This window comes from Pundamilia nyererei, unplaced genomic scaffold (assembly GCF_000239375.1).
Source record: "Pundamilia nyererei isolate P.nyererei 1_Seehausen unplaced genomic scaffold, PunNye1.0 scaffold00102, whole genome shotgun sequence".
Classification (NCBI taxonomy): Eukaryota; Metazoa; Chordata; class Actinopteri; order Cichliformes; family Cichlidae; genus Pundamilia; species Pundamilia nyererei.
The window spans coordinates 1,235,826-1,249,875 of record NW_005187503.1 but is presented as its reverse complement, the minus strand read 5'-3'; the positions used below and the strand labels follow the sequence as shown (position 1 = coordinate 1,249,875).

General features: G+C 41.7%; 1 protein-coding gene across 1 annotated transcript; it reads right to left on the bottom strand.

Annotated features, from left to right (window-relative positions):
* Window positions 1–9,954: 9,954 nt before the first annotated feature.
* LOC102212357 (ictacalcin-like) lies at window positions 9,955–12,093 on the bottom strand. The gene is made up of 3 exons (XM_005740666.1): window positions 12,011–12,093; window positions 10,473–10,618; window positions 9,955–10,259 (listed from the first exon to the last, which is right to left on the bottom strand). Exons 2-3 carry the CDS (start codon window positions 10,608–10,610, stop codon window positions 10,119–10,121), a joined length of 279 nt encoding a protein of 92 aa, XP_005740723.1. The 5' UTR covers window positions 10,611–10,618; window positions 12,011–12,093; the 3' UTR covers window positions 9,955–10,118.
* Between the last annotated feature and the right edge of the window lie 1,957 nt (window positions 12,094–14,050).

The following is a 14,050-nucleotide window of genomic DNA, read 5'->3' as shown; positions in this document are numbered from 1 at the left end:
CTACTAAACCCTTTCTGTTTTATCTTAACAGACAAAGAGTGCCAGTGATTGCATTTAAATGATGCTGCAAACTTTGCAAACGGCAGGAGTTAAAGGATGAGAGGCACTGGACCCAACCACTATTTAGAAATATAAATGTATTTTTTTCCCACAATTTTAGTTATGATTCTACAGAGGAATCCAGAAATAAAGACATTATAATTATAAATACGTACAGCATTTTATCAGACATGTACACATATAGTGCTGTAAAAATATTTAGCTTTTTTCTGATTTCTTCTATTATTTTAATATTACAGATAACCTCGAGTAGACACAAAATGCAAGTTTTAAATAATTATTTCATTTATTACCAGAAAAAATAAACACACCTACCTTACCCTGCACTCACCCCCTAAACCTAATAACTGGTTTTGCCACCCTTGGTAGCAAGAACTGCTACCATTGGATTGGAGTCCAATCTGTCCACTCTTCTTTGCAGAAATGTTTTTATTCATCCACATTGGAGGGTTTGTGAGCTTGAACGACCCGTTTAAAGCCATGCCAAAGTATGGTCAGATGGTTTTAAGTTGAGACTTTGACCACTCCAAAATCTCAATTTTGTCCTTTTTGAGCCATTCAGAGCTGAACTTGTTGGTGTGTTTTATGCTTGTCCTGCTGCAAAACCCAGCTGCACTTCAGAGCATGATCTGATGGCTGGACATTCTCCCTCAGGATTTACTGGTAGTGAGCAGAATTCATTGCATCAATTACAGCAAATCGTCCAGGTCCTGAAGCAGCAAATCACCCCAGACTGCCATGCTACCACCACCATGTTTGACTGCTTTGACTGATATTCTTTTTATTAAATGCTGTTGTAGCTTTACACCAGATGTAATGAGTCCTAGTATCACTGTGGTTCACCAGAGTCCCAAAGCCTTAGAACTGTCTTTGTGATACTTTGCAGACTGATGGATGTTTATTACTTTTTTCCTCTGGTGTTCTTGCTACCGAGGGTGGTAAAACAAAGGCCGACGACTTTATCACATAGGACCAGGTTTGTTTAGTCTTTCCCCTTAATAAATAAAATCATCATTTAAAAACTGCATTTTGTATTTACTCGGGTTATCTTTGTCTAATATTAAAATTTGTTTGATGATCTGCAACATGCAAGAGTGACAAAAAGGCAAATAAATAAATAAATAAATAAAATAAATCAAGAAGGGAGCAAATACTTTTCACAACCTTGTCTTATTTTAATGTTCAACATTTCTTTCTCATTTATGCTGAACAGCTGATTGTTTTATGTTATCTTGTGTAAGCCTGCTAAACAAGATTGCACAACACATTTGCTGATTCCTTGTTTTAGAGTACTGAGGGAGAGATAAGCTGTCACTTCCTGTCTTATTTGATTGGAATGAAAACTTGCAGGTTGTAAACCACTAAACCACATGACTTGTCTTTATTGCCAACAATGCACTACGGTAGAATAATATGCAGTCATGTTAAAAAAGTTTTTGCAGACATATAAAACTTAAGTAAACTCTTACCGTTTCCATAGGAATTAAGAGGGCAAGTATTAGCTAGTTGCTGCTAATCAAATGCGGTTGATTAAATGATCATCAGCAAGTGTGAGCACCTCTATAAAAGCAGATATTTTGGCAGTTTCCTGGTCTGGAGCATTCAGGTGTGTGTTAAAAGAATGCCACATTCTTGCCAAAGTGCAATGCTCAGAGAAACTGCAACAGTCCATCAACTACATCTCAGACTCTGCCTAGTTAGCATGAACAAATGTTAAAGTTCATGACAGTACAAATAGAAAAAGAATGAACAAGTACAGCTTGTTTAGAAGTGTTGCCATGAGAAGGTCTCACAAATTCAAAGTGGAGATGTTAGGCCATGATACTCACATATGGCAAAAAACAAACAAATCATATCAGCACAAATACCTCGCACCAACTATCAAGCACAACGGTGGCAGAGTGAGGGTTTGGTGATGACTGAAAAAAAATAGGTGCTAGTGTAGGCCAGAATCTTTGTAAAACTCTGCTGGAAAACCATGTGGACCTGGGGCTTTGTTGTTTGGGAGATGCTGTGGGGCTTCTGGGAATTTTGGACATTGAAAGAGGTGAATCCAGATCCACAATCTGTCATGTAGTTTCGGTAGATTTATCTTCTGCAATGTCAGCGCTGGAAGGATTCATCTGTGTGGAGTATAAAGCTTCATAAAAGACTAAAAGATTTATTTATTTGTTGTGGATCATGAGTAATGTTCCCAGTGGAATCCTTCATAGAATAAATAGTTGTAGTTGTTTTTTCTTTATTTAGTTTTAACTGTTCTCTTGTTTTTGTTCTACTTCTAATAAAAGCGTTTAATCCCTGCTTTATCTTATATGAACAGTAAGATATTATTTTCCTCGCATTACTATCTTTCCTGTTTCACACAGAAGACATGGTGAAACTGCTGATAGTGATTGGGCTTGTTTTGCAGCCACAAGACTTGGCCACCTTGCAGTCATTAAGTTGACTAAGAACTCGTCTGTATACCAAAGTATTCTCGAGTCAATTGAGAAGCTAATTGTCCGACAGCTGAAGCTTGGCTGAAACTGGATCATGCAACAGGACAATAAATATAAGAACAGCAGCAAATCTCCAACAGAATAAATGAAAAAGAAAAGACTCAAAGTGTTACAATGACACAATCAAAGTCCAGACCTCAGCCAGATAAAAATATTGTAGTGGCACTTTGAGAAGGCTGTGCAAAAACAAATGCCCACAAACCTCAATGCACTGAATTCAATTTCAATTTTATTCAATTTTATTTATATAGCGCCAAATCACAAGTCAAGGCGCCTCAAGGCGACTTTTACAATGAAGCAACATTGTAAAGACGAGTAGGCCAAAATTCCTCCACAGCAATGCAAGAAACCGATAAAGTCATACAGAAAGTGATTACTTCAAGTTATTGCTGCTAAATGTGGTTTTACAAGTACTGAATCATGGGTTGTAGGTATTTTTTCACAGTACTGCATAGAAGCCTGTGAGAAATTATTTTTCACATGACTCAAATATCCATCGTATTAGTACTGCGAACGATTGCCTAGAATTCCAAAGATTCATTCATTGATTAATTTTCAAGAAAAAAATGTACAATTAAAGTAGCAAAAGTGGGAGATGGATAACTTTTTGAAAATACTATATGCAGCAGTGCAACACACACTCTAACTATGCAACAAAAGCTATGAAATAAACAGGAATGCTATATTATGTCCCAAGTATTAATTCATTTTCAGTCTTACAGGAGTTACTTAAATGTTACACAAGCAAAGTCATGTGCAGTCATGTGCTGTTGTCATGGTTTTCTAGGAAAATGGGAAATAGATGCAGTGATTTATGGAGACCTGGACAAAGATATATGGAAATACAGCACAAACAACAAAAACAGAGTTTCTTTGACATGTTAGAGTAGCCAATTCTTTAAGTAGTCTTCAGGATTAGCTCTCCAGGTTTCAATAATGACCTAAAAAACATTTTTTGTGTTGTTTTTTTTCTGTTGTCTGTCACAGTTTTGTTGCAATATACCTTCACCTTCTAATATTTGTGTAATTTAGTACATAGCAGTCTTTTCTCCTTGCTTTCCTATCTTAAGAATGACTTCTTTATAGCTTCCTTACACTGAGACAATTTCTAATGAGGCTTTGGAGCCACTGAAAGTCCAGGGACACCTTCAGAAAGTCTGAAGCACTATTGCTCAAGACAGCACCCTATTTTTACAGGATAACAAGCGAACAAGGCAGAGTAGCTAATTCAAACAATCAAAAAAAGTACAGCGGTTAAAATATGTTTTGAACACGTCACCACTTTTCTAAGTAAACATATTTCTAAAGGTGTTATTGATGTGAAGTTCTCACCAGATGTCAGTAACAACCGATCACATCCACACATGCAAAGAAATGAAACCACAGATATACATAAACTGTGTATAAAACTGAGAAATGACACAGGGAAAAAGTATTGAACACGCTTACTGAAATTTATTCAACACTTTGCACAAAAGTCTTTGTTGGTGATGACAGCTTCTAGATGCCTCCTGTATGGAGAAACTAGTCGCATGCTGTGCTTAGGTGTGATTTTGGCCCATTGTTCCACACAAACAGTCTTCATATCCCGAAGGTTTCATGAGCCCCTTCTGAACTCTGACCTTTAGTTCTTTCTATAGATTTTCAATTGAATTCAGGTCAGGTGATTGGCTGAGTCATTCTAGCAGCTTTATTTTCTTCCTCTGAAACAAACTGAGAGTTTCCTTGGCTGTGTAGTTGGGATCATTGTCTGCATTTCATCTTCATCAGATGGCAGCAGATCTTTATCAAAAATGTCTCGGTATATTTTTCCATCCTTCCTTTGATTATATGAAATGTGCCAGTACCGTACGATAAAAAACAGTCCCACATCACGGCGATTTTCACAGATTTTCTTCCAGTATTTCACAGGCTTATCTAAATGTTGTTCAGTAAACTTTAAACATGCTTTAAGAGTGTTCAGCTCCAGATTGTGCTGACTGCACCAGAGTACCAGCCGCTCAACTTCCTGCCGGTATGCAGACTCATCACCATCCTGAATGAGGCCAATTACAGTGGTGTCATCTGCAAACTTTAGGAGTTTGACTGCCGAGTTCTTGGAGGTGCAGTCGTTAGTGTAGAGGGAGAACAGTAGTGGTGAGAGGACACATCCTTGGGGGGCACCAATACTGAGGGACCGGGTTTCAGAGGTGATCTCCCCCAGCCTCACTTGTTGCTTTCTGTCTGTCAGGAAGCTAGTGATCCACTGACAGGTAGCTGGTGACACGCTGAGCTGGGAGAGTTTGGAGGAGATAAGTTCAGACACAATGGTGTTAAAAGCCGAACTAAAGTCCACAAACAGGACCCTGGCATAAGTTCCCGGGCGGTCAAGGTGTTGCAGGATGTAATGCAGCCCCATGTTCACTGCATCATCCACCTACCTGTTTGCCCGATAGGCAAACTGCAGAGGGTCCAGCTGGTGGCCTGTAATGTCTTTCAGATGGGCTAACACCAGTCGTTCGAAGGATTTCATGACCACAGACGTCAAGGCGACAGGTCTGTAGTCATTCAGTCCTGTGATGGTGGGTTTCGTGGAAACAGGGATGATGGTGGAGCGTTTGAAGCAGGAGGGAACTTCACACAACTCCAACGGTCAGTAGGATCCAGCAGACAATCAATGATCCTCCACAGTTGAATTGAGTTGCCTTACTTGGTTTCAGGTGGAGGGGACAGGTGGGGAGGAAGGCCCGGAAGCGGTCGAGATGTGGGGAGGCAGGCAAGTGAGTGGTGGGCCGGCAGGCCACGTCGTGTCAGCAGCAAGCGGCCCAGGTCCAGGAAGGCAGGAGTGAGGGAGACAAGACCTCCACTCCAGGTGCTATCTCTGAGAACAAGAAGAACAAGTAAGTCATCACAAAGATTCAGGACAGCGTTATGATGCTCCACTTGACTAACATGGGGATAGCAGATACTCAGGCGATGAATGGTTGAGAGCGCAGGTCTGATATACTGCTGGCATAATTGCTCACAGGTGGTCAGCCAGGGAGGAGCAACCGAACTCTGCCTAAAGGAGGAGGGGCCGCTGTTGGAGACCTGCAGGTACCCACCCAGACCATGACATGTCCTGCTTAACTTAAAATTATATAAATTATAAGCCGCTCACACTGCTCACGCGCAAACACGTAAATGTCCGAGACTTGCACCGCAGTGTCAGCGTTTGTTTCCCTGTTGGCCATGTTTGTTGTTGTGGTCATCTGTTGTCTTCCGGTATTTTCTCCGTAAGCGACCTTTCCTCGACCAATGAGATGAGCGGTAATCTGAATCGTCATACTCGAATTGTGTCTGTAAGTGTGCTGTCAGCTCACTGGTCACAAAGCAGGAGAGGAGCTGGGAATTATGTTTTCAAACAAAGCGTTAATTCCATAAACATTTATAGACTACTTTTGATTCTCACTGTATTACGGAACAAAGTGTGTCCCTTATTAGCTCAATACGGGACGTGTACTTTTGTTTCGAAATGCGGGACAATTCCATTTTTTAAGGGACAGTTGGCAACCCTACCCACAACCCCTGTTAAAGAGACTGGTGTTCCTGAGACTGCAGCCGCTCAGCTGCTCACAGTTCAGTCAGCCGCTCAGCTAACCTCAGCTCAGTCAGCCGCTCTGCTGCCCTCTGTTCAGTCTCCAGTGTCCCCTCTACCTATAGCTCAGTCTCCTGTGTTTGTTGCTAGCTCAGCCTTTAGCACGGCCTGCACCTCAGTTGCCTGTTCAGTTGCCTTTAGTTCAACTGTCAGTCCACTCATCAGTTCAGCCACAATCTTCTACTTCTTATCTCAAGCAGGGAACACACTTCATTAAAACATCTGCTGGTTCTCAAAAGCTGGCCCTGTCTCCGCTGGACGGTCAGGGGGACCCGTTCAGTTGCTTGCCTCCGTTGGAGGGTCTGGGGGCCTCGGTTATCCGCCAACCTCCGCTGGAGGGTCCGAGGTGCCCATCCAGCCGTCTTCTGTTCTAGCTGGGGGTTCAAGAGAACCCAGCCGACATCCTGTCTCGTTAGCTGGAGGGTCCGAAGAGCCTGTCCAGCATCCTGCCTTGTCAGCTGGGGGTTCAGGACAACCCAGCCAGCCTCATGTCTCATCAGCTGGAGGGCCCAAGGAGCCTGTACAGCCTCATGCCTTGTCAGCTGGAGGGCCCCAGGAGCCCGTCAAGTATCATGCCACAAAAGCTTGGGGTTCTGAGGAGCCCTCCCAGCATCACGCCTCATTAACTGGGGTCCTGGAGGACCCAGCCAGCACATCTTCGTGTCTGCTGACAGCTCTGGGCTGTTCAGCCACCATCTGCTCCAACACCAGCAACTTCCATGCTTATGGTCCTGCCTCGTCTGGTCCTGCGGTGCTACACCGCCATCCGATCCAGCTCGGCCTGTACCACCTCACCTTCGCCGGCCACTTACTATGTCGTGATTATTATCCTTGTGGAGAAGAAGTTAATTTATTTACACAAACTACACCAGGTGGTAATATATAGAATGTGCTGGAGAGGGAAAGGGGGGTCTAGAGCTCAGGGTCCGTGAGTGAAAGGAAGGGGATCAAACACGTTCCAAAAGGTCTCCAAATCCCTCTCCTCACTCCGTAACTGGGTCACACACATCCACGCACTCGTTCACAGGATCACAGGCAGGCAGGGAAAGATCTGCACAAAAAAACTTCAGTTACAGATTAACTGACAGACATAACTCACAGATTCAGACTCAAATTCGAATTCTTCAAACTACTGAGCAACTGACGCTGATAGCTCAATGATCCAGCGACAAGTAGTACAGTGCTGCCATCTTAATTAGGGCTCAGCAGATAGGCAGCAGGTGTGGAGATGGCAGGTGTGTGGGCCAGGGGCGGGAGCCCATATTGACCACTGCCCCAGCAGGAGAGAGAGAGAGAGGGGGAGGGAGAGAAAGAGCAAAACAACAAAAACAAATGTTGCCTAATACGGGATCAGCTGGTGAGGCACAGGGACCATGACATTCCAGGCCTCTACGTGGACGTCATCGCCACCGAGGGCAGCCCACTGTGCTTGAAAGTGGATGGTATCAGAGGCCACCATTCACGAACCGGCCACAGGAACATGCGGTCTTAAGCCACAGAATTGTTTAACATCTGTCTGAAAATGTAGAACATAAAATTATAATTTTGGCAACTTAGTAATATTGATTTACTGTCATTTAGTAAAAAGTTAAATAATTAGTTGTGATAATTATGATTTCTACAAGTTTAATCTTTATTTTTATCAAATTTACTAATATTAACGCCTTCTCTGCTAACACTTAATGTGATTCATTAACAACAATGGATGAACAAATCAGGCCCATTGGCTTGATTTGATGGAAAATAATACAATTTAATAACATCAAGGCTAACATCCAGTTTTTAGTTTAACATGCTTTTTCTTCAGCAATGAGCATGGATACAGGGCAACGTGGTTGAGTGCATTACTTATTGTTTTCTTTCAACTCTTCAGATAATTCTTTTCACTCCTCTGTGTCATGGTACTGGGTCGTGTGACCCAGTGTTTGAGTTTTATGTATTTTTTGTATTCATTTTCAAAGTTAATTTCTAGGTTGCTGTTCAGACCTTATTTCTTAGCTATTTCTGTCATCTCCCCCCCGTACTCAGTCTCCCTGGTTCCTGCGTCTACGTTTCATGTGTATGCGGTTAAGTTCATGTCATGTTTCATGTCTGTGGTTAAGTTCATCTCATGTTTTATCTCCATGTCTATGTCTCCGTGTTTCCTGTTTTATTTTGTAAGAGTCTGGTGTTCTTTGTTCATTGTAGTTAGTGTTACTCTCCCCTGTATTGTCATTATGTTTCATTCGAGTCAGCTGTGTTCTCATGTGTCTCCACTTCCCCTGATCACCTCATGTGTGTATTTAAGTCCTCAGTCTTCCTTTGTTTGTTGTCGTGTTGTCTGTGTACCGCCCCCTGGTCAAGTTAAGTGGTTTTCAGGATTTTATGCAGTTCATGTTTGCCATTTGGTTTATGTTGTTTTTCATGCAGTCGCACAATGAGGTTCCGTGCAGGTCATGTTTATGTCTGTTTCGGCACGCCATTTGGTTCAGTTACCATGCATCTGCACAGCATTCTGTTCACAGTGATCATAGTTATTCTTTTCAGTCAGGTTAGCGTTTCTCCAGTTTAGGTTTTTGGTTAGTTGCAGTCTCTGTCCCTATTATGTTTTGTCCACTCCCCTCTGCATCAGCCCGAATAAAGGCTCGCTCTCAGTTTAAGTTCACTCCCGTCTCCTCGACTGTGTTCGCGCCTGGGTCCACCAGACACACTCTCCACACGGTCTGCCCCCGCTGACCGTGACACTCTGCTGGAAATCTTGCGGAGAGTACCTGGTCGTGGCCGGTTTATGCTGCAATTGTGTTCTTTCCACTTTCGGATTATGGCCCCAACACTGAAACCTTCAGTAGTTTAGAAATTCTTCTTTAACCAATGAAATCAGTATGTTTTGCAACAATAAAGTTGCAAAGGGCCTGAGAGAATTCGCCAGTTTTGCCCATCATTAAATGTTTCTTGTGTTTCTTCATGCATTCAGTACTTTTTCCCTGTGTCATTTCCGAATATTACACATATCTTAATTCATTGTGTGGAAATGGGTTCCAAATTGAAACTCAGTGTTAAATTTAAGGATGTATGATATAAGGATGTTTTGCTTAAGAAGTTCACTTTTTAGTAGTGAGATCAGGCTTGTGTTCTTGCTTGTTTCAAAGTTTTCTTCAGTGTCTATTTGTGTCTGTCTACATGTTGGGTGAGTGCTGAGTATTTGGTTGTGTATATGGGGGTGGGAATGCACGTTTGTGTCCGCGTGCGCCTGTTCGTCTGTGTCTCTCTTTCTTTCATTCTTTCCCCCTGTCCTATCCCCCAGTCATGTCTGTCCCGTTTGTAGCAACCGAAAATAAATTCATAATTATAATAAAGGTCAATCAAATGGACCAATATGGCAAGGCCATGATGATCCACTTGGTAAAATAAATCTGCTTGGCATCTTTCTTGGCCTTAAGACAACAATTCTGATGGCTAAAGATCCAAACGGGACACAAAAAAAAAAAAAAAAAAAAAAAATTTCTTCAGTGCAACTTCAAAAAGCCTGCTCTGGTAGATATTTTCAGTTCTGCATCTCTGTCAGCGTTGGTGACATCCTTCCTGTCAGAACTTGCAGTGGTATTGCTCCTTTCCTGAAGTCACTTCAGGAAACTTAGACGATACTTCAGCTGCAAAGCATGAACTCTGCTGATAGAAACATTTTGTTTTTTGAGGGAAACATTCTTGTTATCACAAGCCTTCCAAAGATTCTGCAATTGCTCAATACTGAAACAAAAATTCTCCCAGTTAATGTAAGAATACACAAAATGCAAACTAATCTTTCAGAGAGAAAAAAAAGATTTATTTCATTTTGGATTTCAGTATAAGTTTGACTTCATTGTCATATATTTGTGTTTATATCTTCTTCAAAACAGCTGTCAAGGGACACTTCCTGTCACCGAACGGCAGCTCTCTCAGTTGGCCCCAAGGTGGCGCTCGGATCCTTATTTTTTGGAGAAGAAATCGTTGCAGATCATAGTGAGGCAGGCGACCAGCGTGACATACTCTTGAAAATCCACAGTGCCGTCCGCGTTTGCGTCCAGATCCTTGAAGATCTTGTCTATTGCTGCCTTGTCATTGGATTTCTGCAGTGGAGAAAAGTGTTAGCTTGAATTTAGACACTAAGTGATCATAAAACAAAGAACTGCTCAGCCTACTTCTGCTCAAATAGTTACGCAAACCACAGTGGAAAATCTGTGTATTTTCCACTCTCTCAAAGTAAAAGCTCTGCATCAGTATGCCAGTGTTTTCAGGCAACCTACTGGGTGTGAGATAGAGGGAGGATAGAGACCACTTACGCCAAATATGTCTCCAAGCTCAGTTTGAAGAAGTTCCTTCAGCTCTCCCTTGCTTAGGGTGAGTTTGTCTCCCTCCTTGCCAGAGTATTTATGAAAGGCGGCAATGAGCAGTGCCATACCCTGCTGGATTTGAGACATGATTGGGGCTAGTTTAGGGAGACAGAAGGAAAACAAAATGTTACGTCTGAGACTGCAGTGGTATTTGTTTATGCAGGAAATCCACACTGATTAGAATCAGAATCAGAAAGGGTTTTATTGCCAAATGTTGAGCGGGTTTACAACATTAGGAAATTGCTGCGATGCTTCAGTGCAAACATACTGCTATAAAGAATAACGTTTACACATAATTCTGCTATGACTCATTATCTGGTGCAGATTAGGCTGAATCACGTGGTATTGTGGTCAAATGTAGGATCTTAACAAAGGACATCATTGATATTTGGAACACGAGGAATTATTTAGAAGTAAACGAGGGGGGAAAAGGGGAATAGGCAGGGCCTGTTTGGTAAAACCAGAGTGAAAGAGAGTGAGTCGTTTAACCCTGTGAGGTCCATTTTAGGTTTGCCTAAAATAATGATGCAGTGAAGCTCCTTTCAGTTACTTTTGATCCACTTCTACAAATTACATTGCTAATATATTTAAATTCTGGAATTATATATGTATACATGCAGTAAAACATATGCATGTGCAAGTGCATACTGGAAGTCATAGCAGAAAACAGTGGCTGATATTACTGTTTGTCTTTGCCAAAGTTTCTCTAGGTTCTCAGTGGAGCTTGATAAAAATAAACTCAAGATTTCCACCTGGGCCCCACCACTCTTATTTCCCTTTTCAGCGGTCTCTGATGTAGCGTCTCTGCCAAGTGACACAGGACATTGTTATGGCAACAGCAGAAGGAGATAAGGGCGCGGGTTACAGCTTAATTAAAGTCCCCAAAGCAACATCAGATGTCTGTTCTTCTAACATAGTATATCTAAATTATGCGCTCTTTCCACTGGACTGTATAAACCCAAGAGATTTGCTAGTGGTTATGTTGTGAATCATACAATGTTTTTCCCTCTCTAGGGTGCGCTAAGCTGAAGAAACTTTGGCATCAGAGAGTTTGGAAACCGAAGGGAGTTACAAGGAAAGAGAGCACAAAACCTGTACCGCATCATTCCTCAATTAGGTTGCAGTTAAAGGTGAGAATCGCTCCTAACCCCCCAAAAAACTTTAATGCATCTGTAAAAATGAGTTTCCAAACAAGTTAGTTGGATTCAGACAAAATGAGCTCAGTCTTTTGCAGCATCAAGTTTCATAAGCAAGAAGAGAAGTTTAAACATTAAAGTCCACATGGATGTGACAAACTTTGCAGTTCATCAATACTTTTCTGCTAATGCTTAATGTGCATTCATACAAAACTAACTGTAATGAGCATTGCTTGATCAAAACGAACAAACAAACAAACAAACAAACAAACAAACCTGGAAAAGTTTCCAGAGCGAGCAAATAAAAGCAGATAACAAACAAAAAAAGCACTTGTAGGATTTTCTACTCACCAGTGCTGAGGTTTAAGACAATTGGAGGCTACTGTTGATCTTGGTAGAGCTGTTGTGATGAACCAATGGGTGGCAAAGCTGCTTTATACATCACCACACCCAGTATCCCTCCCCCCTCCCTCTAGAATGCTCCTTTCATCTCCAACCACTCCTCCTTCCTTCACTTTTTTAAAACATATTCTTTAACAAACCACACTCGTGTGCTGTTACAGTGAATGTTTGAATTTGAGGATTTGGAGAATTCTAAAAACTTGCTGCATGTTTTACAAAATGTTTCTGATGTTATGATCTCAGGACTGCTTTTGAATCTGGAATTGCTGCAGAACAAAAGACAATAAAATATGAAATGTAAAGTTTGGGGTGCTGTGTCTTTAAGAGGACTCTTTGCATGAGACTATTAAAGTAAATTAAATAAATAATGGTCATGTAACAGTCTTGCATGACCGCATGCATGACATGTAACGGTCATGCATCAGGGATTTGACGGCCGCTCTCGCCGAGCGTCACACTTCGCTCACCCAGGCTGGAGGGGGCACGGCAGAAACGAGGCGAGGCACTGGCTGCTCAAGTGGCGGAGAGACGTGGCTTGTTGGAGCACGCTGGGCTCATGGCGTTCACGCAGGAACTGTTGAAAGAAACAGATCCGCCCTGTTTTGTGCAGGCTTCTTGCCAGACTCATAACAGGTTTCCCTTTTGTTTACGCTGAGTAATCACTCTCTGATTTGATAGAATAGATCTTAGATTAGTGCTTTCTTTCTTTTTTTTTGAGGGGAAATCTTCAGAGACTTCTCTTCGTGCATTCTTCTCTGTGTTGTTTGGCTTCAGGGTAGAAGAAGCAGCCTTAGAATGTATAGGAATCATAACTTCCAATATAGGATTCATGTTTTATAATTGACTTGTTTTTCAGCTGATCATCTTGCCAAATAAAGAAACAGCATAAGCAGTGTTGTCAGTAAATCCAAAGAATAGCACAAAATGTGTGTATTGTCAAAGTTTCCAGTACCATATTTTTATTCTTGGAGTTGCTTTGCATGAGCCTTATTTATATAATAATAAGCCCCTTTGTTATTTTCTTTCTGTAACAAGCTGTTTTAGCTCCCTTGCACCTTTGGGCCTACATTCTTATGACTGGCTGCCTATTTTATTACATTTACTGGGACTATTTGTGCATACCCTTAACTCATTATTAGAAAGTTCAGTTTATTGTTGCATCTGTTATTATAAAAGTAAATATCCATCAGAGAAGAGGCAGCAGACATGAAGTCTTTTCTTACACTTTTCAACAAGACATGCTTTGCTGAGGGTTTATAAGTATTAATGGTATATGTTGTTAAATAAGTGGTAAACTGGGTGTGGTTATATTGCACTGCATTATATAGAAAGTGTGATTGCCATGCGAGGCACAGTTCAAGTTGCATAAAGGATAGTAATTGTGCATTACTGTAAGACTGCATGGATGGAACAGTTATGGTTTCTTTCCATGTGCAAAATATGGATTTCTGACCCACTTAGATTGTAACAACACAAGAAGAAAATACAGAGACCCCTTTACATTTACTTTACTTTTGTTTTTCAGAGCCCTCCACTGGCTCTTGGCTGCTTAGCAAAAGGCAAAGCAATAAATTACCCAGGCATACTCACACTTGTGTGCTACATTCCTGTTTTCTTCTACTCAGTAAAATGTGCCTCAGATTAAATTGTTCTCATCTGTTTTGCCTGTCTCGCTCAGGTGCTGACTTGTCCAGAACACGACCAGGAGAAGCTGCAGTTCTATTGTCGGTCATGTCAGCGGCTGCTCTGCCCCCTCTGCAAACTGCGCCGCATTCACACCGGACATAAAATCCTTCCAGTGGCCCAGGCGTACCAAGCGCTGAAGGTTTGACTCACAATCTGACATCTATCTCTGTCCCGCACAGTGAAAGGTTTACTAGAGGCAGGAATACACACAAAGCAAACATGTAGTAGTGAAGCCAGCGTATATGTGAATAGTGTGAAACCCTCCATTTCACACATTTCACAGTTTAAAATAATATATTATAG